Genomic DNA, 26103 nt, shown 5'->3' with positions numbered 1-26103 from the left:
AACCCATCACCCACAACAAACAAGGGAGTCAGCCAGGTAACCAAGCTTCAGTTTGTATATGGAGTGTGGCACCTGAATGCGAAGTACTGTCTAAAATTGAAATCCCTTTGTTTCCCAGCATCATGCTCTGGAGAAATAAATAGGAAGAGTGCATTCAGATGGATCAGTGAGTCTGGGGTTTGGTGCTGAGGGGAGATGACGCTCGATGTGGCTGCAATGGAGAACAGTTGTGATAGCAGGCAGTTCGCCTGTGGAAGTGTTCTGGATGTGTGTGTATTTGTTATTACGATGGCTCAAAACCTGGCTTTCTAGTTGGGCAGTTCACTGTGGGGTGGCCTCGGATGGCTCTTCCTTTCTTGTCAATTGACTTCAGTGTAGCAAAGGGCAATTGGAGCAAGGCAGTTGCAGAGGCTGGGCATTCACTTGCTCACAAGCTGTGCTGTGTAGTTTGGTTTCTGTCCTCCAGTGCTACTGCTTGTGAATATTTCTAGGAAACTTGAAGACAGATTCTTCCTTTTCTGCTTGATTATCTTCTACCACTTTATGAATGACCACAGTGTGAGCAAAGCAGAACTAAGGCAGGCTTTTAAGAAAAGCTGCTCTGTTAAAATACAGTAATTCCTTTGTAGGCGGACTTCAGATTTGAGCAGTGGCTTTTCTGAACATCCTGCCTGAACCAATTACCCAACAAATGCGTTTAATGCACATCTGGAACCTTACCCAGAGTTAGCAGGGGTTTGTTAGGGCTGGTGTGTGTGTGTGTGTATGGGGGGGGGGAGATAATCCTTTTATGACTTGGAGAGAGAAGGGAGGGGAGGAATAAAGCATTTCTCTATCCCAACTCTCAAACCTTTTGATTTTCTATATTTATGTAGTAAAAATAGATCCCAATGTTTATATTGATAGATGTTTTCAAACAGGAAAATACTGCAGATGTTTGGCAGCCAAGCAGCAGCTTTGTTTGAGGAGCTGCCAGTTGTTGCTCTCATACTCAGAGAGATGAGTGAAGTAAGTTTAGGGGGTCCTGGGGGTAATACTAGCTTTCAGAGCTGTAATTCTTCTTGTATTCTGATGTTTCTTCTTTCGCTTCAGAGTGTGATCTGTTCAGCACTGGACAGGGTGGTTCCTACCACGGCTGCAGCCTGCATCAGTCATATGTTAAACACAGTGCGTGGTTCTTGTCTTGGGAGTGAGAGCAAGCTTCTGGATGGGGGGGAGAGACCCAATTGTGTTACCAGTGCTTCAGTGCCTGATGCCTCCAGACTCTAACCAGTTTGGTGTCTGAAAACAATGTAGCGACCAGCTGTTCCCAGAGAAAAAGACTGGCTCTATGTACCCACGTCTGTGTTGTGCTGCCTGCTCTCTTTCCCTTTTTTATATTTATTTTGGTAGGATGAATTGTCTGCTAGCATGAGCCCCTGATTTGCAGTGCAGATATGCTTAGAATGGGGAAGCTGATGGCATGAGGCCTCTGGCTGGGAGCAGCACAGCGCTGGGCAGTGAGAGTGAGCTGTTGTGGCTGCTTTGGAGAGTACAGAACATGGGCTGCTGGTGGGTTGGGTGATTCTCTGCTTTTCTGTGCACTGATTGCAGCAGTGCTGTAGAACAAAGCGGTCAGGGTGCTGAGCTGCTTGAAAGTGAAATTCCATTGGTTGGCTCAGCTGCTTGAACTAGCAGGACTTGTCAGCACATTTGGTTGCTGGTCCAAAGTGGAATGGACGGGGGGGATGTGGGCAGGGGAAGCAGAGACATTGGCAGCAGCTCAGGTTACTCCAGCAGTGGGGGAACTTCAGCCTAAGGCTAATGTCAGACTGTGTTGTCTTTATGCTTCCTAATTCCCCCATTCAGAAGGACGTGTTATTCTGTAGAAAGCTTACTGCACAAGCAGATAATTACACTTAGTTTTTTATTCCTAGGCTACGTGTGATTTTGGAACTTGTATTTCTGATTTAAAAAAAAAAAAGTGTAGTAAGCTTTCAGTGCAACTTGAATGTTACGACCTTCAGTGCTGTTGGGAGACCTTGAGATATATTTAAATCCAAGCTGCATCCCTCTGAAGTGAAGCGATAGATTCCCATGGGACCTCACTGTTTGTTTAATAACAAAGGGTTGGTCCTGTGATGTGGGTCAAACTGAGTTAACAGCTTGGTCTCTTGCTTCATCCCCTCGTGCTGCTTGTTTGTCCTTGTGCCTATATCCATCTGAGTTAAATTGACTTCATGCTAAACAAGTGCCTTTGGTTAGTGAGCCCGCATGCCTCTACCTGGGAGGGCAGGAGCTGAGCTGCTGTAGCGGGGGGGAAGGATCTTCTGATGAAACCAGAAGTTATCTGACAGATGCTGATAGAAGTGCTGATAGAACTGAAGCTGTCTCCTGAATGCATCCCCCTGTTCAAATTATCTGGTAAATGATGCACTCAAAATGCAATGTGCCTTTGTCCCAAATATCCATCATTCCAGAGTGGAGCAGTGCAAACAACTCATGCCAGACTATTGATGAGATTGACTTATTTATATTCCCTGTCTCAGTTGCTTTAAAGGCTGGAGGTGATGATAGCCAAACTCGTTCTGCTTTTTGCTCCTGGAATTTTGCCTGTATACCCCATGGGGTTTGCTGCATGAGTTTGCTCTTTGCATACTTCTGCAAGTGTCTGTCTCGTGGTGGTGTGAGATGTTATCTCATGAAGACCTTGCTGGAGAGATGATAGTTTTGGGCCTGTTTTTAAGAATCACAAGACTCAGATGGAAATTTGTTTTCACAACATTTATAGGTTTCCATGAACAACCACTTCAGCTCTTAAAACAAACAAACAAGAGCAAAGGCTATTAAAAGCACTGCAACGGATGGTAGATCTCGTATCCTTTGTCATAATAGTAATCTGTTCTGTGGGTTGGCTGCTGCACTTCGTGTTGAAATTGAATCACAGAAAGCAGCTCGGTCTTGTGAGAACATTTTCACATGTAAGCATGATATGAGAGAAGTGATGGTGCTTCCATGCCATGGGTGAGTTCCCAGCAGTGTCATGTCAAAGCACAGCCAAACTAGTCAGTGCTATAAGGGCGCTTTAGGAGCGGAGCAGCTGCTTTGAAATCAAGACCCCAAGTAAACTGCTCTGTTTGGGGAGGGGAAAACTAAACCAAACAAACTGTAAATAACTGTTCTTTCTTAGTCTCTTTGCTGTGTCCAGATGGACACAGGGAAATGAATTTGGAGTAACATACTGCAGTACTTGGCTGCTTACTTGTAACATCTGTGCCTGTGCAGGTTCCTGAACATAGAAAATGGAAGAGGTTTTGTACGCTTGCTGAGGTTCCTGGAAAGGGTGGGATATCTACAGCTGTCTGGACTTTTAGATACTCCTTAGGATGAATTGAGTAGGAAAACTCATTGATACTGCCTTGCTTGTTGTGAGCACGAGCTCTGTGTGGTAAACCCCCAGGTAAGACATAGAATGGTACAAAGCAGTAACGCGTGCTCACTGCTTTCTGCCAAACTGGTTTTGTTCTCCAGGCAAACGCTGTCTGTATTCCTGGCTGTTTATGAAGTGATAAACTGAAGAGCTGTTGTTCAGAGGAATCTTTTTCAATGGACTGCAGTGACAGCATTCAGGAGAAGTTATTTTTGGGAAAACAGAAAGGGGAAAAACCTAATTACCCCCTTTAGAAAACATTAATAACATGCTAATATTACAGCAGGGAAATGCTACCTTTGCACTCCACTCAAGGTACTAACTTGGCATTCGCTCTGCGGTTTCTTCTCAGTGAGAAGCTGACTCGTGCTGTGCTGTGTTACCTTGGCTGTGCTGGCATGAAGCTGCCCGTGGAGCTCCCATGTCAGTGTGCTGGGTCAGAGCTGCTCCTCTTTCCCATTGGAGCTGACAGCCCCAAGGCCCATCTGACTGCAGGAGTGCTGGGCTCTGTCTCCTGCTCATACCTAGAAGTTATTTCTGATGGGTTTTGCAAGAGCAGCTGCCCTCTATCAAAGCCAGAAGAGCACAGAACTTTTTAGACCACACTCTTAATATTTCTGCTGTTCTCCCACTGCTGCTGCCTGCTGCCAGCTTTTGTGTTGTGCAGCCACAGGCTTCAGCCTTCCTTCTGGTGCACATGAAGAGGAGCTGCTGACCATCAGGCATGTGTAGGAGGCCAAGATGCCAGCACTCCTGTCAGGAATGCCACCACTTCTTGAATCTCTTCATTCCCCCTTCTTATAATTTGACTTGTTCTCCTATTCAGAATTGCTTAAATATGAGCAATGAGAATATGTGCAATGGGTAGGACAGTCACTGGTATCTCTTGCTCCTGAGCACAGAGGTACAGGTTGGTGTGCAAATCCTTTTGTGCTTTAACATTTTCATTAAGAAAACAGAAGTGCACCAGTTGCTTGTGGTGCAGTCCCAGGTCTCTGGTATAGCTGTAACACTGCAGCAGCATCTGCCTGCAGGAGTCCTTGAATCTGTGTCCTTCAAATGTTCTATTCCTATACTAATTAAAATAGCAATGTTCTGCTTTCTCTGGCTGCTTTGTCTATGCTGGCCACTGAAGGCAGTTTGGAGCTGCTGTAGTAGGGGGCTCTCAGTGTGAGCTGTGCAGTTCTGTGCTGAGGTGCATGGATAGAACTGCAACTCAGTGTGACCCAGGCTGCTGTCCCAGTTCCCCCTTGGCTGTGTGGCACTGCTGACATGGGTACTGGCAAAGCTGGGAGAGGGGAACAGAACATGTTAGCACCACAGCCTGCTGTAGCTGTCACCACACCAATCCCAGCCCCTTGCTTTGTCTGCACAGCAGCAGCCCTGCAGCTCAGGTTTGTGCTGCTGGGCAATGGGGAGGCTGAGCCTGAGCCCTTCCTGAATGCGGGCAGCTTCTGGGGGAAGTGTGGTTACCTGCTGGTCCCGAGTGCCAGCTAAGGCTGTAATTATGTGTCAACACCTGCTGTTTCACAACAGCATCCTGAGCTTGGCTCACCTCATAGGTAGGGAGCCTGGTTTCATGCTGGCTGCAAAATTGAGCAGTGCCTTACAGCTCGGTGTAAGAATAGTTTCAAAACAGGTCTAGAGAAACTATGTAAAATGGTTTAAATGTTCACCAGTAATCGTCACAAACATTAAGGTTTGCTGGTTGTATATACAAATATAGATCTGTTTCAGATCAATCAGGCATGTGGGGAAGATGCCTCGCAGCAATTGAGGCTGTATGTGCTCCTTGTGTGGGACTGAAACCCGTGTCCTGGAGGAAAATGTGGTGGCTGTGCTGCTGGTTGTTCCCCTCCTGGAGCCCTTTCACAGCTGGTGGTCAAGAATGGGTGTGTGGGGTCAGTGGGGAGCCCAGCTTGTAGCCTGAAGCTTTATGTCCAAAGAAAATAAGATAAGGCCTGACTTTGAGTTGTTGTAAAGTGGTGTGTTGTCAGTGACTGATCAGAAAGGGGAGGTGTGTTCAGGTCTGAGTTCTCAGGAGGCAGTTGTGGTTTGTTGGAGTAAGTGACAAACATCTGAAGGTACAAAAGCAGCAAGAACTTTGTTGGAGATCTATGGGAAGAAACATTGAGCTCACTGAGAAACTTGGGCACAAAGAGGCAGGAGAACATCCTTAATGCAATGCTTTACTTTCTGCAGGTGTACTTGACTGTTTTGATTAGAGAACTTTTTAATATAGAGTGTGTGATGAAATATATTCTCTAAAGACCCTGTAATTACAGAATACCTCTCGCAGGGTATAACCTGTCTTCGGGCATTCTTTCCAAAGGTCGTAAGCACAGCAGCGGGTGTCACAGAAGCTGCACCGTATTGTGGAGCTCAGCTGCGTTCAGTGTTTCCCTGGCTGTCCTTCTGACAAGTCTTTAGTGAATGAGCTGAATTATAGAAGCACTTTAGGCTTGCATGTTAATTAAAAAGAATGAAAAGCTAAAGGGGAAAGCTTCTGCTTGCTTGAGATGCCGGTACTGTTTCCAAGTAGTTATTTCTGGTCATTAACATTGTGTACTTGATCTGTTTTGTTTCTTGATTTAATACTTTGTATTTGAAATTCTTGATCCAAAGGTGCACACAGAACAAAAGGAGTCGTGTCAGCTTTGTCTGAGAACGTTTAAGAACATCCATACTGTGCATTATGACATTAACATGTTCATTTCATGGCATTATAAACTGTGAATGACAAATGTGTTGTTTGCTGAGAGCTTATTGAAGGAATCTTATTAATAATAGCTTGAGGTTGTCCTTAAGAATTTTAAGCTGAAAAGTTGAACCATCTAAATATTCATTTAAATGAATCTGTTTTCCAAATGATGGGATAACAGCAGCAAAACTAACCATGGCCATTCTTGTTTTTGCAGACCGTGAGGACCAATCCATTCTCTGCACGTAAGTGATCTCTGCTTTTCATTTGGGCACTTCTGGAAGCTTTTGGTGACAAAGGGGAGGGTCTCAGGTCAGCGGTTTTGATTCCCAGCTTGGTCCCTCTGCCTTGACAGGTAGTAAGTAGTTGTTAAAGACAGGATGAAGTGGTGTTCTATGTAGGGAGGTACTCTTGTAATAATGTATTTCTCATTGAGTTTTTACATGGATGTGTGGCACTGAAGGGTTGTAGTTTCAGACATGTCAGTCAAGATACCTGAATCAGAGAGAATTCCTTGAGTGTGTGCATCTGTCTGAAGTGCCGTATTACAGCTACTCAATATAGTGCCTTGGGGAGTGTGAGTCAGTGTTGGGCTTGAAACCCAGCTGAGCAGCAGCAGTGCCTTTGACCTGCTTCAAACAAGTGAAATCTGGATGTGCTGATGCTAAAATTTCCTCCTTTGTTTCTGTTTGGGTGCCTGAATTTGCCCCACGTGGGAGCAAACTTCTGGCTCCAGTTTAAGTATCGCAGGGATCTGGTAATGAAAGGTGGGGTAGCAGAGCAATACAAGTGCATGGTCTGGCTTATGGCTCCACTGAGTTGGTCTGTCCTTGGACTGCTGTTAGAAGGGGTGATTCAGTTTACCTCCTTTCACACAGACTGTGTTTGTGCTGACTTTTAAGTTAGCACTGGGAGTTGGTGCTCCATCATAAGGCAGTTTAGGGAGGTAAGCTAGTAGAAAACCACCCTGACCACAGAATGCTGCTTTCCATCTGCTCGCTTCTCTGGGCTAGCAGCATGTGAAGGAGGGATGAACGTGAGCAAGGAAAGCAACAGGGAGATGCTGCAGTTGGTAGATGTCAGCTAGTTAGACTGGTTTGTGTGTTGTGAAACCTCACCATGGCTTTGCTGAAACTTCTTGCAATTAACTGTCTTGGATATAACTTGGATATACTCAATTATCTGAGTGGAGGAGGGAAGACGTGGTAGCAGTGTGCTCCTGCCTTGGCTGTGTGAGCAGTTGGCCATGTGTTGTGCCAGTGTGTAGCAGCTGCTCTGAGGCCATAGTTGGTGAGGATGCCTGCTTCCTGAAATAGCTCAATGGTGAGATTAACTGCTGGGAAGGTTTTGTTTGACTGCCTGATTAACTGCTAGGTGCCGTTTGTTAACTGACATGAGGAAGTTCAGGGCTTCCACCTACTGCCTGTAAAAGAGCCTTAGCTGCAAAATGAGAGGATCCATCTTCAGCCTTGCTGATAAAGCTGTGCTCTTTCAGACCATAGATATTGTAAATGCAAGATGCATGGGGCCTAGGGACGCAGAAGCAAAAATAAGATTCTATTGCTAAGGTCAAGGCACAGTCAGCTAATATAGGCTTGTGTAGTTCTCTTGTCCCTTCCCTTAGTAGGACTTGTTTTTGTGATAACTGCTTTGTATGTGATGTACAAGACAGCCCTCCAAGCAGGAATAAGATCCTGGAGCAAAAAAAGAAAGCTTTGTTCTCTGCATGTTTGTGGGTGCTCCTTGTGGATGCTTCAATGTATGCTTGCCTCAGGTGAATTGTTTTGAAGTAGCTTTGTGGTTTGGAGCCTGTGCGTGAACTTTGCACTCAATATGGTCAGCCGTGACCACAGCGGTTGGAATGACAGTGCTGCAGGATTGACTGAATGTCTGATCTGTTCATCTATATGTTGAAAAGCCTCGAAGATCTAGATCTTCAGTTTTGTTATTACCTCACCTGTAGGGTTGCCACAAGATTTTGATCCTTCTGAACTGAAAATGCAACTGAATCCTCTTTTATATCTGGTGCAGTGCACTTCAGCATGGAATATGTGGGGCTTGCATTATGTTCCATGTCTTACGTTCTAGGCCATTAGTAAGCTGCTTAATGAGCAGCACCAGCAGAAGGAAGCTTCCTTCTAGAGGATGAGGGTTGAGGTGGGGGCACACATTACTCTGCTTAGAACTCAGGTGGGCATAATCACATCTACTTCTGTAGCCTGGAGCTGCTCTGAAAGCAGTCATAATACTGAGATCTTCAGAACCCTTCTGGTTATAGAAAATATTTGGTTACAAATCTGCTATTCCAGCTAAAGTCTCAGAAGCCACAGTTTTGTGGCTACCTGTAATTCAGTGTTTTAGATATACTTATAATCAAGGCTGAACTTGGTAGAAGTGTGACAGCGTCTGGCAGAAGCTGGGATTCCAGGTTCTGTTGACTGTCTTGTTGCTTTAACTTGTATTTATTTTTACTTTTTTTACTGAAGTATCATAGGATCACAAGGTTGGAAAGGACCTACAAGGTCATCTAATCCAACCATTACCATTGCTGCCACAAGTACCTACAGAACAGCATGCAAAAAAAAAAAAAAAGGAAATCCTGATTAAAAAGATCAATGCCAATGAACACGTGTTACAAAGAAATCTAAACGTTCTTTGTTAATGTGGAGTTATGCAGGGTAAGGTATCATACCTCCAAAGTGACCAAATAAAATCCGGTTACATCTTGCCTTTTGAGAATGGAGGGATGTGAACTGCTGGTCACGAGGCTACAAGAATTCTGTGCTCTTGAGCATTGTTCTTCCACCACAGTCCAGGAGACTTTGCTAATGCTGTCCAACCATTAACACTGTCTGGATGCTGACTACAGAATAATATAGTAGGCGTTACAGACTGCTGTGCAGGTTAACTTGAAATAATTTGGAGAACAACCCCAAGACAAATTGGACACGGACATAAAAAGCAGCACATTAAAACCACATATATTTCCTTGCATGTATCTTTTGATCAAGTAGGCTACGAGGAGAGCTGCTGACTACAGCACTGCTCCAGAGGTGGTTCTCCTGTGGCCTTCAGCACAGAACTGTATTCTTTCATCAGGTTTGCATTTTAAACTCATTACTTGACAACTGGTCAGATGGGGTATTAAATGACCTCCAGCAAGACCATGGCAAACTTGTTTGTGTAGTTGACCAACAGGACATCTAATATGTTTTGCTCAAGGGTGGGTTAGTGTCCAGGGCTCGTCTCTATTGCATTACTACTTGTACGTTGAAAAGACAAACTGGGCACTTTCCTGCCATGCCACAGGTTTTACAGGTCTTCAGCTGAGGCAGGTATAAATACAGTGGAAGGAGTCTGTTTTAACCGCACTGGAGGTGGTTTCAGAAACTCCTTTGGCAGTTCATAAAAGGCTTGATGTCTTCACGTCCCAGACATGTCATCTCAGGACCTGATTCATCTGATTGACCCTAATCTTTAGTAAAGCTGAGAATCTTAATACTTTCTTTCTCCCCCCAGGAGCTAGTGAGAAGGGAAAGACCTCTTGCTCATGTAGATGGGTGGGGAGTTGTAGTGTGCTCATCGTTCTCCACTCTCTCATTGCCTTGACCCCAACTGTCTTTGTGTGCATCATGGAGATTGGTCTCCCCCAAGGCTTGCTGAAGATCTGCCTGGTCAGCATCTTCACCTGTTGTCCCTGCCTCTAGGTGATCCAGTTTCCTATATTTTTTTTACCCTGGTTGTAAGGGTCAGCTCTCAATTAATACAGCTGGGGCTGCACTGCACCAAGTCTCACATAGACTGCCAGTCCGGAGTGCTCTGTTGGGATGCCTTTGCTTGTATGTCCAGATCTTTAAGAAATCCCAATGTGTTTCTTGTGTGGGGAATCTCAGGGAACTGCAGTTATCTTCATGCAGTCAGTGTTGAAGTAAATAACTCTTCACATCTAGAGCTTAACGTAATTTCTAATGCAGTTAAGTCACGTATAGAATCATTGAATTACCCAGGTTGGAAAAGACCTTGAAGATCATAGAGTCCAACCACAGCCTAACCATAGTACCCTAACTCTAACAACCCTCTGCTAAATCATATCCCTGAGCACCACATCCAAACAGCTCTTAAACACATCCAGGGATGGTGTATTAAGAATGTCCTGATCTTAGACGATATGTAGATGTCTGAGGACTTGCTCACACCTTGCTGGAGGAGTGACTGTGCCTAACAATGCAGCACATATACATGGGCAGCATATGTAAAGGCCAGGCTGATGGGTAGCTCTCCAAGCATGCCTCTTACTGGCATCTCACTGTTCTGAAGATAGCAGGGTTACTTGGAGGCTACCTGACTCAACCTGATCATCTGCTGACATTGTATGAGGACTTTGTGGCCTGTCATCCCCAAAAGATGGGCTGTGCATAAACTAGTGGCATTTAATCTCTTCTCAAATTTGGATTCCACACCAGGAGTGGAAAAACACTGCTGCTTTCTCTGGATGCTTGTGTCAGCAGGACATTGTGTCCTTTGCCTAGCATGGAGGCTGGGGAGCATTACTCACATTGCCAACTGGTGTGGCTGTTGTTCAGTTCTCCAATCCAGACTTGCTGACACAGATGAGTTTTTGGTCTTGGTGTGGAAGTGTTACCTTAGGGTGTAGAACAGTGTGTGTTCTCTTTCTCACTGTTACTTCCTTCTTACCCCTTTCTTCGTTTCACTCACTTGCCCACACTCCATCTCTTAAGGAACCAAATGCAGGCAGTGCCAGCAGTTTGATGTTCCTTCAGGCTTAGAGGTACACTGTAGGCTCAGTGTCCATAAGAAGTCAATTACAGAAGAGCAGTATTTACTTTATACTGTATTTATGCTGAAACTAAAACTCATACAGCGAGGTAAGATGTGAAACTGTGATCAGAAGCTGTGCGGGCTTTTCTGTCTTTGAGAAGCTGCTGGAGTTTGGGGAAGTTTTATTGTTTTTCTTTGAATATTATTCTGTTAATGTTAAATAGAAGAGCCTGCCAGGCCGTTGGAGGCTGATGACCAAGATGAAGAAATCTCTTCTGTGGTATATTAGGAATACGAGAAATATTCCAACCTCTCCTGGATTTGTTGTCTTTAACTGCAAGGCAGCTTTTGGAAATTCAGACACGAAAATGTGCCCCGTTGCACTTTTCTGAATCTAATAGATTCTAAATATGAGAATCTTACCACAAGCCGATGGTATTCTCAAAACTGAGACTAGGCTCGATAAACACTCATTTAGCAGATGCTTGCAGCCATACAAGGATATCTAATCTGAATTGGCTTCAGTAGGAGTGGTGGGGTGTGGAGGGAATAGAGGCTGCTTATTAAAGGACAACAGCAGCAAATACCAAGCATTTTTGTATACAACCTCTGGCCCGAGTCCAGCTTGTAACATTCCCCAGACAACTGGTGTTGAGATGATGAGCAGCATCTAAAGGGGAATGGAGGAGCTGTAAAACAGCCTTGTAAATAGCAAAGCCTGTTAATGCCTCTTCTGTGCTAGTCCAAACTATCACTTACACCTCTTCATTACAGAGAGTTAGTAGAGTGATTAAGGCATTCTTGTAATTGCAGGTCTCCACTGTAAATATCTGTTTGTTTATAACTGGCAGAAGATCTACTCGGTTGTGTCTGAGAATAAGTCTCTTTTGTTCTTTGCAGCCATTGTTGTGAGCACAAAAGCCTGTTGTTGGGCCTCTTACTTGCACAGTCACTTTTTGCGTGTGCTCCCATGCTTTGGTGCCTTGGGCCTCTTTGCGTGAAGGGAAGCGTGGCTGCCTGCAGGACTGTTGAGCAGCAGGGCTTGTGAAATTGCTTGCTGAGGAGAAGCACTGCTCCTTCTGCCAAGCATTCAGCCAGGAGCACCTTCTGCTTCCAGATAACTGCCCATCCCAGGGCTCGGTGCTGAGCAGAACTGACAGACTGAAACCCTTTGGGTAGGAGAAAGGTTTCGGTCCAGGCTCCCAGACTGCTGACCTCTTTGGTGCTTTGGAGAGATGACAGGCAATGGGATGCATCAGACACATCTGATCACCCAAAGCACGTTTCAAATGCTTCATGGACGTTTTGTTCAGCAGGAACTTAGTGCGTGGGCAGCAAGACAAGGAGAAATCTCTGAATTTTGAAGCTTTCTGTGTGTGTGTGTGTGTGTGTGTGTGTGTGTGTGTGTGTGTGTGTTTGTGTGTGTGTCCTTCTGTTGTGTGTGACTGGCAGTACTGCATCTCACAGATGCTGCCTCACACCTGGTCTGCAGGTGGAACAGCTGGAACTTCAGGACGAGATGCTGGCATGGTCCTTTTATGCACTGACACCAGGTCAGGTGTAGCTGCTTCAAGCCTGCTGGGCAGGAAGATGAGCAGCTGCTTCAGTTTGATTGTCCTTTAGAACAGTGCTTCCCCTTGGAGTAGGTCTTTCACAGCAGGTAGTTGTCCTGCTGGTATAACTGCTGCTGTTACAGGCTCTGTGGGAAGAGCTCACTGCTCTCCTGGATGTCAGATCTCTGCTTCTCTCCTGCACGTGGCCCCTTTTGCTTTTTGACAAGCAGCTCATCGCTCACTGTGTTCCTTTGCCTGCCTTCTCAATGGCAATCTGTTTAGCACAGGAAATGCCTTTAACCTAAATCTTGCATAGTAGAAGTAGTAGCTTTGGGTTTGGGGAGCTGGAGGCGGGGGAGAATAGTGCAGCTGGTTGAAAGTCAGTCACTGGTCACTAATTTTTTGCCAACCAAATTGTAGCTGAGATGAATTTGCCTGAAGAGCACTTCCCTTCTTGAAAACAGCACTGCAGGTTTACATCCAGTGAATTTAAAATCATGCAGAAGCATTAAAGTGGTCATGCTAGCCAATTTTTACCAATTTTTGCACACGTGTTTGAAGCTTATTCAAAGCAAGAGCTTTGCTGCTTGTAGTGCTTTTTCTCTAGGTACTGCATTAATTTTACTGTCAGACTTCTTAACCATCTCTGTAATGTTTGCATGAAGGGAGAGCACCTTCGGTTAATTAATGGCCTAACGTTACTCATCCTGCTGGAGGCCGTTGCTAAAGATGGTCTGCTTGAATGATTCCACTTGATGTGCTTCTCAGCCCCGACTATGGAACATGCTGAGAATCAAATTCATCTCATAAAACCTTGTTTTTGTTCTTAATGGAATCAAGACAGAAATAAGAGGCAAAGTGGTGACCCTGCTGGACTCATTAGTGATGCTGCCATTGACTGAAGTAAGGCTCGGATCTCAGCCAAGGGCTTTCATTGTTTAATTTATGGTAACATATTAATTGAGTTGTATTCAAACAAGGTTTTGAATAAAGTTAATCTTTAGCTTCGTGATAGCACTTATCCCATAAATATTGAACGTAGCGGTACTAAAAGTTTACCTTTTTTGGGCAGGTTGGTAGAGGTAGAAGGCTTTCATTTATATAATTTGTGTTTGACTTTCAGGGAAGGATCTAAAGTATGCAGATGTCCTGATTTCTATAAATGAAGAGGTCTTCATCCTGAATCTTCTAATTCTTATAGGGCACATGGCAGCAGAGCTGTCTAGCTTGGTATCCTGCAGGAAATACTTGGCATATTTGTAAGCTCCCAGGAGAGGAGAAGGAGGATGATAACATCCATCAGTATTGCTTTTTGAATAAGAACTTGCATAAAGATGTCTAAAAATCGCCACTAAGATTTAAAGGCTCTTTAACAAAACGAATGTATTGCAAGCTTTTGACCTTCCTATTGCTGTGTGTATGCCAGGAAAGTGATTGGTGGGCTCCTAATGCTGCGTGCTGCCCTTCTGTAGGCTGACATCTGGCCTTTGCTTACTGTGCTGTTTTCTTTGCACTGGGTGTTTCAGATCTGGTTCCTCTTTAGAATTTAATAAATTGCTTTTGTGATTTAACAGGTTGTTAAACTCTAAAGTCCCAGCTAACTGTGTTTCCAAGCTCTGAAGACAATAAGAACAAATGGTATTGTTGTTAAGCGTAAATGTATGTTTTGCTGTGCTTGTTTCCTTCTATTACCTGCTGGAATAATTTAACTGTATGTTAATACTTGCTTTACAAATGCAGTTCTGCCTTTGTCTATGAGTTACGGTCAGGAATGATGTTAGCTTAACCATCACAATTAGGGAGAAAGCTAGAAGTAAAGCAAAATGGAGAAGCAAGCATGGCTGTCTGAGGTTTACTTTTTCCTTATCAGTTTTCATGGTTATCTGTTACAGCTGTACAACTTTGTGTGACATCTGGCCAGGTACAAATGGAGTTTTCCCTTTTTTAGCAGTCCTTTAAATTAACAGAACCCCACGTATTTCCCCTTGCTGCAGTCCCAAGGTGCACTCAGCTTCTGTGCTGTGTATTGATGATCTCTTGGCAGGAAGGGAACCTGGTTACCCATTAGCTAATTCTCAGAGCAGTCTTTGTAACCAGCTCTTCACATTATACATCCCAAGGTGTTTTTATTTATATTCCACGCATCCAACATGGCTGGTTTATTCATTGAGTTCTGATGGACCCCCCCCAAGTCTTCTAGGTGTTTTTCAGTAGCCCAGTGCTAGTGGCTAGTGATTTCTATGTGTTCTTACTGCATTACTGTCCAATTATATCCATTTCCTCACCATGGAAGCCTGCAGCACTGCGTTGGCAGGGGGAGGTGACTGCCCCTGAGCTGCAGCTACCACCACTGCAATCTGGTGCCCTGGGTGACCCTCAGCTGTGGCATGCAATGCTGGATGTCCCCTCACATGGTGCAGTGCTCTCAGGTGACAGAGCTCTCTGAGCTCCAACAGGCAGGGTGACCCCAGTGTTCCTACCCAGCTCTTTCAAACTGCCTTTGTTAAAGCACTGGGCTGCTGCTGGCCTGCTGGTGGAGAAATGCACGTCCTCCTGTCTGCTACCACGAGGTCATCTCTCCCAGTGTAGTTGTTCTGTGTGGAACGGAGGGTAGATTGAATGCATTCTCTATGAGAACATGGGGTAATCTTGTCTGCATATGCAAAGTTACCATTTCAGCTGCTGTAGTGTTCCATTTTTGTAGATGCTGGGTGTACCATTAGGTAAGGTGCTTCAGAGCTGCCTGCCTGATCCAATTTGGAGGTACTGAATACCATGAGAAGGGCAGACTGGCCACAAAACCAACACGTGCAGCTTGGTTTAGGTTCATGGTGGTTGCAGAAGGATGTGCTTAGATTCCCCCTGGAAATTAACAGCCTCCATTTAAAAACTTCAACTGAGAAACCTGCAGACATGTAATGTGTATCCTTGTCATTCTTAGAGCTGGTTGATTTCTGAATGTTGGCAACCACCATTCAATGGCAGAAGAACTTCAGCTCTTTCAGTGCAATGCCGCGTAACAAAATGCTTTATAGTTTGCTATTCCTGAAATGTGAGTCCCTGTCACACTTGAAATGAAATCCCTTTGCAGTGATTAACAGCCAGTTGCATCAAGTCAGACCTGGTAGTCTCTTTAAAATCATAAAAACCCATAGCATCATTTGTGTTTGCTGTGGGCTTGGCCAGACCTCTGCCTGTACCATGCAGGCAGTGGAGTTTAGGATACCCCATATGGAAATCTTCCAGTGAATTCTGACATTCTGCTTTCAGTCTGTCTTAAGAATAATGGCGTGTGTTAGTGCTCCCATCAATAAAGGTTGCTGTACCCCTCTACACCGACTCATTTCTTAATGAACGGATGTAGCCCTGTGGCTACAAGGGTGTTTGAAGCTGGCTCAGAGACTGAGAGGAGCCAGGCAGAGTCTGAATGCTTAAAGTGTGCCTTGCTGTGTTATGAAACATTTGGAGATGTTGAGAGTTTCCATCAGCTTGGTAATTCTCACAACCAGGTCCCGGAATATGAGATACACTAAATGTTTAATAGTTTAAATGTATATATTTGCAGTCTGGAAAATAATCTGTCTCTGGGCAAAGAACAGGTCTGTTTCTCATTACTTATGGTACCAGAGGAATTCAGGCATCTGGTCAGAAGCTTTTAATCAAACAAACGTTACATATTGTATCAACATCCTAATACTGAGGGGATCTTTAGGATGAAGGAGGTATTTTAAACAAATACTTTGCAGCTCCTTGCAGCTCCAGGATCTTGGTTTTAGATGGTTACTGAAGTTCTGTTGTGTATTCTGAGCCTTCGATGGGGGTAACTGGGGGGTTGTTGTTATCAAAAGAATGGACAAGCTGTTGATAAATCAGTTTTTGAGGAAAATGCTTACATTTTTTTGCAGAGGCGAATCTGGTGCCGGGAAGACTGAAAACACTAAGAAGGTTATTCAGTACCTTGCTCACGTTGCTTCCTCCCATAAAGGAAGAAAGGACCATAATATTCCTGTAAGTTGGGAAATCTTCTCTCTCTTTATTATTCTACCGTTTTCAATTGAAAATAAGAAATGAGCTGTAATGTAATCCATGCAACTTTGATCAACTGTTTTCTCTTTAGTGGCTAAAACAAACAGCTAACAACGGCATTTCCATTTCATGTCAGCTGTTGAACTGTCATGAGATTATAGGCTTTATGCAGGAATTGCAGTTAGAAATAGTATCAAAATTTTCTGATGCAGTGAGTCTGTTTTCTAGAGATACTTCATTAGCATGAACAGTTCCTAGTGGACTTGTTTCCCATCAGATATAGTCTGTAGTACCAGCATATGTGACCAGGCTTTCGTAGTATTACAGAATTACCAATGTTGGAAAAGTCCTCCAAGATCATCCAGTCCAGCCATCCACCCACCACCAATGTTTCCCACTAACCCATCAGTCAGTCCCTCAGTTCAACATCTAAGTGGTTCTTTAACACCTCCAGGGATGGTGACTCCACCACCTCCCTGGGCAGCTGTGCCAGCACCTGACTGCTCTTCTGGAGAAGACAACATCCAATGTGAACTCACCCTGCTGCTGTGTGAAGCTGTTCCATGTCGTCCTATCGCTAGTTACACATGAATGGGCTTAAATATCTATTACTATGAGCACTCGGAGCTCTTTGCAGTGAAGTATTTATTTAACTGTACTGTAAGACAAGTGGGGAGCTCTCACCCGTGCTGGTGTGTGCGTGCCTTTCTACAGGAGTACCACAGGTATCTGTGGTGGCTGAAAGCTTTCAGGGTGTATTTTCTGGCTTCACAGCACCTCCTACTACTTCCCTAGTGCAGGGCACCAAGCAGTAGGATGCTCAGAGCAATCAGGCTTCCTTTGTGTTAGGACTCAGATTTCTGGAGAAACAGATGGTGTTGAGATGAATTTATGAGGAAAAGAAAGCCAAGGATTTGAAGGGAGAGAGGCAGAAAGAAGACTTGGCAGATAGATTTGGAGAAATCTAGTTGGAAGTAGGGGGAGACTTGAATCTTCCCTCTACTTGAAGGCAGATGACGTGGCCCTATGTGTTACTGCTCATGCAAACTATTGCTGGTTTACTGCACAGAGAAATTCAGTGTTAGTCTTTCTCAGAGCATGTCATGCATTCTGAATGGGCTGCAGGTTGTCTCATCTGTCACAGGCCTTAACGGGAAGTCATTGCAATGGAGCATCAGCAGTACTGGGCAGGTGATCAGGCTTTACTTACTAGGGGTGTGTGGGTTTGCAGAAGGCTATTTTAGGATGTCTTCCATCAGACATGGTGTTCTACATGGGTTCTGGCTTATGGATATTATTGGCTTTCCACTGCGTAACCTTGAGCAGAACCCTCACCTTTTACTATTTCTGCATGAGTAAAATTGCCCACGCCTTTCTGGTTGTAAGTGTATTATGCAGCTTGGATTTGTAACAGCTATTCTTAAATATGCTGTGATAGCTTAGGGTGCCTCTGTTCAAAAGAGGCTTCTGGAAGCCTCTTGCCCAGCTGGTCTTCTGAATGGGTCATGCCTGTAAGTTAGATGAGGTTGCTCAAGACTCTGCTGAGCTGTTTCGAAAAGCTCAAGGGATGGGGATTACACAACCTCTATGGGAGCCCATTCCAGTGCCTGACCACTTGGAGCTTTATTTCTGATTGTATAAAGGAGATTTGATATTGGCCTCATTTGTGCTGTGCTTCCACTTTGTGCCAGCGTATTTGCTAAAAGAAGCACCCCCTTGTCAGCATAACAATTCCTGTGGCCACTCGCTGGCTTGGAAACTGATACAGGCTCAGGCTGTGCTCTTAATTTCAGCCTGGCTTTAGCTGAGATGAATACTGGTATGAATTGAGGGGATAGAGGGAAAGGGGTAAGCTGAGGTGCAGCCTGTCAGTGAAGGGAAGGCTGAGTTACCTTCTTTAATGCAGTGTTGGCACATTCAGCTCAAACCACCGCTCAACCAGGAGTTTAATTTCCTGCTCCCCATGGGATCGTATGGGTTGGTGATGTTCATGCGCAGAGTTTTGAAGGTGGCTGTTTGATTGGCTGCTTTGTGAGCCATCATGGGCACGAGGGAGTCTGGGAAAGCTTCTTACAAAGTGTAGTTTTGCCCCTCAAGAAGGAATAGGTCCCAAATGAAAGCTGGGTGCTTTGGTTGTGCACTTCATCCACTGTTGTGCCTTATTAAACACCAAATGGAACACGCACACTGTGTAACCAAAGCAGTTTTGGAAATGAATTTCCCTTTCTGTAACAACTTGTTATTACTTATTGCAGACAACACCCAACCTACACAGGTAACACCCAGAAGTTTAGAAGTGTCAGAACTGGAGTTACACACACAGCCCTAATTTGTTCCTGTTGATGTATTCACTGAAAACTGCAGAGCTTCAGTGGTGATCTGCAATACTGTTCTGTACAACACTTGTGTTCTCACAGAGGAGATGCTAAATAAGCTTGTTAAATAGACTGCTAGTCAGGGCTTTATTTTTATCCATCCTCATAAATTACTGACGTTCTTATTAGTGAGATAGGAGTTCTGCATGGATTTCTTTGTGAAGCGCTTTGCACACTGAGGAATGGAGTGGACTTTCTAGAGATGCATGAGGGAGGGAGCACTAAACGCATAGGCTTGTCTAAAGGCTGAGGATGGGGTGGCAGTGAGCCTGGATCCTTCTTCCCATTGAGCTTGGTTGAGCTTCACAAAGGGCACGTGGGCTGCTGTGTTGGTGTGCAGCGAGGGGAGAACCTGGAATGTATTTGTTGACAACAGAAAACTTACAGCTTCACATTCAACTGATCTGACCTCTAAAGACTGTGGGAGAGCGGGATGTTAAGAACTTTGCAAGTAAATCTGATTCATGGTTTATTCAGTTGCTGTGCCACATGTGGAGCAGCCTTACAAAGAGTCACGGTGCTTTAACTCGGTTGTCTCAGCCTGGATGTGACCCACGCTGTTACCTCCTGCTGTGGTCAGTTGCCCCTGGGCCATGTGTAGCACCTCCTTTGCTCCCAGTTATTTTTCAGGATGGTCAGAAGATGTGGAGACAATGAGAAGAAGGAAACAAGGTTGGGTAACTGATGAGAATGGGGTGGGAAACTCATGAGGGAGGCTTTGAACAGATTGAGATAGAAGACATGGACAAAAATGAGAGTTCTGTTTAGCTCTGTGACTCATCACTCACCAACATACTGGGGGTAGGAATAAGAAGGAGGAACGGGATGTGTTAATGCATGTGTTACAGAGCTGCTTTACTGGGGTTGTGTAGTGAGCCCTAATTCTAACTCCTGCATTCTGCTTTGGTTTACAAACACCGTGGGTTTTGTTCCTGCAAAACACAGAAATTAAGTAAATTGCATGCTCAGCTTTCCAGAGGGATGAAAAAAGTGCAACTACTAACTTGCACGTCCTGCAGGCTGTGTGGGGTTGGGGAATGCTGCCTATGGGTAGGTCTGGACCCTATTTGTGGTCAGATATTTGTAATCAGCAGATAATGTAATACCAGGGCTCAAAATAAGTAGCTGTATTCTATTAATGATATCCATCACTACTGACTCCATTTCTACTCATCTGAACCAGAGCTGGACAGTGCCAGGATGAAAGGAATGCCTGCTTTCTTTCTTCACCCTGTAACCAATACAAGACCTCTATTTTCACTAAAATCCAGTTCTCATGCTGATACTGCTTTAAGCCTCAGAAATAGCTGTGATCACTTAGTTTTCTGCATTGGCGTTTTGAAGGTGAAATGCAAAGTTGTTTAATTGACTTCAGAAGAGATGTAATTGGTTTTGGAGTGCAGGACTTTGGGTTGGCTGGCTCAGACAGGGGCTCCCTGTGATTGAGGATTTCCCATTCATGCTGTAACTGCCCAAATGGAATGGGAGAAGTGAAATGACTGTCTGATGGTGCTCAGCCCTGTTCCTAGTGAGGCAATGGAGACCTGGAGAGAGCAGTGCAGTAAGCAGAATGCCTCTGAGGTGTGCCTGTCCTTTCTCACTGCCTGAGGGCTGCTGGTCTTAGACTGCAACATTGAACCTTATTTTCAGATGCCTGAATTGTTTTCCAAGCAGGTATGAATCAGCTTTGCTGAATCCACACCACTTATCTGAATGAGGTGAACTTCTGGCAGCTGCTTTGATGAACTCTATCCAAATCTGTTCTCTTGCACTAAAGCAATTCCAGAGCTTTGAAATAGCAGACAAACAGAGGATACCAAGTGCATCTGTATACTGACTTGGTGTGGAGATCTGTGTTGTACAGTATTTCTCTCCCTCGGGTTCTGTGCCTTGAAGCTTAAGTTTGGAGAACTTGCAGTTGGAGCCATGAATATAATAATGAAACTGAAAAGGTGTGTTCCTGCAGGAGCTGTGCAGAGTGGAACTGTGAGGGTTTGTTTTCCATTCATACCTTCTTTCCTGGTAGAACTTGTAGGTATTCCAGTTTCTTAAGATTTTGCTTCTTACAATGCTTACACCGAGTGAACGAAACAAAGCTGGTGTTGGTTGGAAGGTCTGCATTTGTTTAGTATTAGATGTGCAGCCCAGAAACAAAAACTCAGACTTAAGGCTTGCTTTCCTCATAGGTTCTGTCACAACCTGCTTTATCCTTTAAGAAACAACGATCATTTCATCCATACAAAACCATTTTGCAGGGACTGTGATTGTGGAGAAATAGTTGCTGTGCACTATGGGTGTTCATTTGGCAGAACTGTGGAAAACGGTGTAAAACAAATCATGCTGTTGCCCTTTTCTCTTGCTGCTCAAGGTCCCCCTGTCATCTTGTATTGTATTTGAAATTAGCTCTTTGCATAAGAACAGGCTTTAGCATTTTGTGCATGCGATGGCAAGTGTATAACTCCCTTTCTAAAACCAAATAGCTTGTATAAAGTGAGTATATGGTTAAACTAAACCTACTGACATGAATAATGTGGGATGTGACTTGCAGCTGGAATGCTTGCTTGCTAACATGTGCGTTTGTTTGTTTGCAACGAACAGCCCGAATCACCCAAACCCGTGAAACATCAGGCAAGTGTTTTTCTTTATGCTTTTAAAGTTATGTAGGTGACCTTTATCTCTATTCTCTGTTGATTTCCATTTATCTGCACAAGCTTTCCTCCATGTTCTATACAGCTAATAGTAATTTTGGTAACTATTTAAGGGCCTTTGTTGAGAGTATGATGAGGAGCTTATAGGCTCCTGAGCATTGCAGAGCACTGCTCCTCACGTTGTGGGTGTCCCTGTCCTGGAGCACCTAAGTAACCTCCTCTTGAGCTGAGCTTCTCCAGGGTGCTGTATGCATACTGAGTTCATGTGCCAGAAGGGAGGACAGCAGTTCTTTGTACTGAATGAAGGATGGGGATCATAGGAGGTGGCAAAATGAGCTGCTCTCATCATGGGCTGGTTGGTGCTGCAAGCTCATGCTGCCCAGCCCTGTCGTGGGCCAGCAGTCACCCCACTCCAACTCAGCTTGCCCATGCTGTGCAGCATTGCTTCTGAGCATCAAGAGGAGAATAAGATGGAAGCTGTGGGTAAGAGTGTGGGAAGAAGAGCTTGTTCCCACATATCATGCAAGGACCATGCTCCAGTCTCTTAACCTGTGATGGTAAGTGATGCCTCTTTGTCACAGGCACGAGCTTTTTAATAAGGAGAATGCTTTGCAGAAGCTCGGTGTGATACAGCTGAGGCCTGGTAACTCAGACTGCCATGAGTTAGGTTACCTGGTTGCATTCTCTCCCCATTTTCTGAAAGCTGACCATAGTGCATCTTAACTCCCTGTGGGAAAGGGGGAAGGGAGGGAGCTTTGGTTTATTGGAGAAGCAGGAAGCCACACGGACAGCAGAGGTGCCTTTGCCAGTGTGTGGTAACTCCTTAAACCTCTGTAACCCAATCGTGTGTCGGAGCCCCGTGGTCTCATTTTCAGAAGTTACAGACATTCTTTGTATTTAACCTGATCCTTCCTCCATCCAAACCTCAGACAATTCAAAGTTGTGGGTTTTTTTCTTTCTACTGAAGAATTTCCTTCTTCCAGAAATAAAGCATTGAGTTAACCCTCCCTTAGCTCAGAGTCAGCATGCAGTCGAATTGAGTTCTTTGTTGGCAGACATTTGAAATGTATCGGTGGAAACATGCTAATCCAGAAGTGTTGATATTGCATAAACCGTAATCATTAACATCTCTGTTTCGATGTCATTTTGAACTACAGAGTGGACCCCTGTTGTATGTGAGTAGCATGTAGCTCCCTGCTCCCCAGTCTTCACGACGACTCAAGCCACTGGGATGCTGGTGTTTCTGAAACTGAGACGACAATCTGTCCTTATCTTAACGTTGCCCTGCATGATGTATTGCATGACTTCACTTTTTCCACTATTTCAATACTGCTTTTTCCAAGTTCTGGTTAGATGCCTATGCTGGAGTTATGCCTGTAGACCAAACTTAAACTCTTTCCAAAGCACTGAATGCTTCCTCAGAAATGTTTTTGGCTCTAAAGCAATCTATTCAGAAATGAAAACCACTAAATCCAGTTTAAAACATCCTACCACCTTTCTTTTCAGCAGCTCTTTTGCACTGTGCAAGGTTTGCACATAGTAATGGCCATGGAATGTCCACGTGTGAAGGACAGCAGCATTGCTGGCCAGGCTGCAGTCACTGCTTCTCACCTCTCGGAGGGCACTGCTGAGTGCTTCCTTCAAACCCCCTGAGAGAACTATAAGAATGCACTACAAAACATACTGCATTCCACTGGAGAACTCCAGTAGAGTGGTTTCATGTTGTGTTGCAGGGGTTCCCATGCACAAGGCTGAATTAGTGCTGCGGTACACAGAAGCACTTAAAGCATGGACAAAGCATTCTGGAGTGCAGAGCTTACAGGCAGGCACAGCAGTGCTCTGTAGAAAAGCCCAATTCTGAAGTCAGTGTGCTTTCTTTTCCAGAATAGATAGAATTTGAAATGTAAGCTGCGACATGCTTGCTGCGTTTAATATACATAGTGTGGTTTGTTTCAAGCTGTGTGCAGCATGGTAAGCAAGCTTTTCCTTTTTATTTGGTGTCTGAACAGGAGCTGCAGTGTGGTTGGGGTGGGAGGAATGGTGTCAGCAAATGCTTTTTCCTCTGTCTGACACCTCTGTGTAGGAATCTCTTAAGACCATGAGCTGCTGATGTCCACACAGCAGCAGTGATGGTGATCTTATTTCCTTCAAGCTGCACATTTTATCGATTTAAAAGTACTCCTAAGGGCCGTGATGTTGTCAGCCCCAGCTGTGGTTCATTGGCACTGCGGCCTGAGTGTGGTCAGGGCTGATGTGCGTGCATTTAGTTTTTCTCAGTTCCTTTGGAGTTCATAGAATATATATAGATCCAAAGGAATGTTGGGACGTAACCCAAGTTCTGAGCAGGTAACGTGAGTTCATGTTAGAAAGCAAACAGCCATTTGTTTCCAGAAGGACCTGAAATATAATTGAACATTAAAAACAAAAGTCTCAAGTGTTCACTTGTAAAATTCTCCCTTGGTGTGAGAGTCTCCCTTGCAGAGGTCTGGAGGGTCTGAAGTTTCCATTCCAAATTGCTCAGTGTGGGGCCTGTATTCATGTCTTCTATAAGCAATTGGAAAAAGCAGGTTTACGAACACAGACTTGAGTTTTTTGAGATTACATTCCAGAGAGATGCAGCTTCACTTCTAATTGTTTTTTGTTTTTGTTTTTAAACTATCTTTTAAAGCAGGAAAACAATGTCATACTTTCCTGTGAGCATCCGTGCCTCTGGGGCTCGTGGAAGCAGCACAGACTTCTTTTGTTAGCAGAGTTCCTCGTGGGCAGCAATTGTAAAAGCTGTTGTGCAATTTCCTTAAGATAAGTGCTTCGATTTCTACATCCATTGGCTTGAGCTGAAGGAAGCACATAAAAATATGCATGAAAGATGCCTCGTAATTTTGGCTGAATTGGGCAGTTTGGAAATGATCTTTGTATTCGGCGTTACTCAGTTCCCATTGTGCCATTGTGACATACTTCTAGGTGCATTCAGGGCAGAGATGTTACAGTGACACGGATGTGTGACTGATGGGAAATGAGTACCTCACTGATTTCAATGTGGAAAATGAATATGCTGCCAGACAATTAAAGAGAGTTAGAAATCTTTAATTAGTTCTTTTCCTCTCAGGCATTTGAAGTCTGTGCCTAATTCCATCAGCCCTAGGTGTGAAGTTTTCTTTCCCATCTTCAGTGTTTTGCCACATCCATTGAGTCCTATTCAATCACCTCTGTGTGTGTTTGTGTTAAACGAGCGAGCACAGAGCACGTTCTTCACTGGATGGAAGAGACTCTGCAGCGAGGTGGGGGGGCTGATAACCTCCTCCTGAAGCTGGTATCACTGCCACCACCTGGGTAAAGTGACTGTCAGGAGGAAGCAGGATGTAGGAAGCTTTCAGCACGTGCACTGTGTTCATGTCCGTTTGCTGTTCTGTTTGTGTGGTTTTTAGGGGGAGCTGGAGCGTCAGCTTCTTCAGGCAAATCCCATTCTGGAATCCTTCGGGAACGCGAAGACGGTGAAAAACGACAACTCTTCTCGTTTTGTGAGTTATTCCCTTTTCTATCAGAGTGGCTGCTAATGGAGAAACTCCTCCTCAGAAGTTGAGCTGGTTTCTTTACTCTTTCCTCGGTGACCTCAGGTTCTGTTATAACGCCTTCTGAGTTGTGCCAGAGTCACAGAGGATGCATCTTCATTGGCTTTTGGCAAAACTTGGTTTAATTTCACTCAGTTTATATAATGTCTACTATTCTTGAGCTAACAGCAGTGTAACAAATACATCTGTGCCACAGAGCTGAGCTGTGACTTGCACACACAAGGCACTGCTGAATGGTGATACAGTATGAAGAGATGCAGCACCTCTGGGATTTGGCTGAGCGTGTTGCCTTCCTGTCAATAGCTCAAGCCAAGGAAAGGCACTACGCTTATACCCAGAAGCTGTTCTAAATTTCAGTGCCCTTCTGACTGCTTTACTGAGGGGCATCATGACTTACGTTTGAGAGCAGGGCACTCTTATAGCTGGTTGAGTCTGGGTAGGTCAGTGCCATCTGCTTCACTGGTAGGTGACTTCTTCCCATGCGTTCCTTTGTTTTGAAGCCATTGGTGGAATCTGGGGGTGAAAAAGCTGTCTCCTGTTTTCAGGGAAAAATGGTTTATATTGCAACTTCAAAACAGTGTGGGAGGCATTAAATCTTCTCTCTTGCAAGAACTGAACTAAAATTTACAGAACAAATGAAAGATTTTTGGCTGCCTTGGCCTTTCAGCGGCTGCCTGGATTTATTTGTACAAAATCAGCTCAAGCGATAAGGGCTCAGAGTTGCACGACTGAATCCTTTTGGGTTAACACTCAAGAAGGGAGAGTGGAGTACTGCAGAAACGTAACTCTCTGATAACTTCATAGCCACGTCGTTTGCAGCACTGGCTGATGCTCATATACGTTGTGATAGGATTTATGATATCAGTGGGGTTTCTCTGCACAGCGATTCTTTGTTCCGTTGCTTGAATCCATCAAACGCTGCACTAACTTAACAAAGATACTTGTTTTTTTTGTCATGGAAGACGTTTGCATCTGCTCTGTATTACACTGAAGTCTGCACTGCCGTCGTGAACATAATTGCTCAGATGGCTCCAGCTCCCTTT

General features: G+C 44.6%; 1 protein-coding gene across 5 annotated transcripts in view; it reads left to right on the top strand.

The window, feature by feature from the left end:
- MYH10 (myosin heavy chain 10) overlaps positions 1–26103 on the top strand; it is an 87081-nt gene that overhangs the window by 24975 nt on the left and 36003 nt on the right. For 2 of the 5 annotated variants that reach the window (XM_072351891.1, XM_072351889.1), the window contains exons 4-7: positions 6328–6355; positions 16348–16450; positions 21442–21471; positions 24917–25009. In XM_072351891.1, coding sequence (XP_072207992.1) covers positions 6328–6355; positions 16348–16450; positions 21442–21471; positions 24917–25009 — 254 coding nt within the window. Of the gene's footprint in view, positions 1–6327; positions 6356–16347; positions 16451–19261; positions 19295–21441; positions 21472–24916; positions 25010–26103 lie in introns of those variants that run through there. The other 3 variants (XM_072351892.1, XM_072351890.1, XM_072351893.1) reach the window with 2 other exon arrangements.

This window comes from Excalfactoria chinensis, chromosome 17 (assembly GCF_039878825.1).
Source record: "Excalfactoria chinensis isolate bCotChi1 chromosome 17, bCotChi1.hap2, whole genome shotgun sequence".
Lineage (NCBI taxonomy): Eukaryota > Metazoa > Chordata > Aves > Galliformes > Phasianidae > Excalfactoria > Excalfactoria chinensis.
The sequence above is the reverse complement of the archived record's forward strand: the minus strand, read 5'-3'. Positions and strand labels throughout refer to the sequence as shown.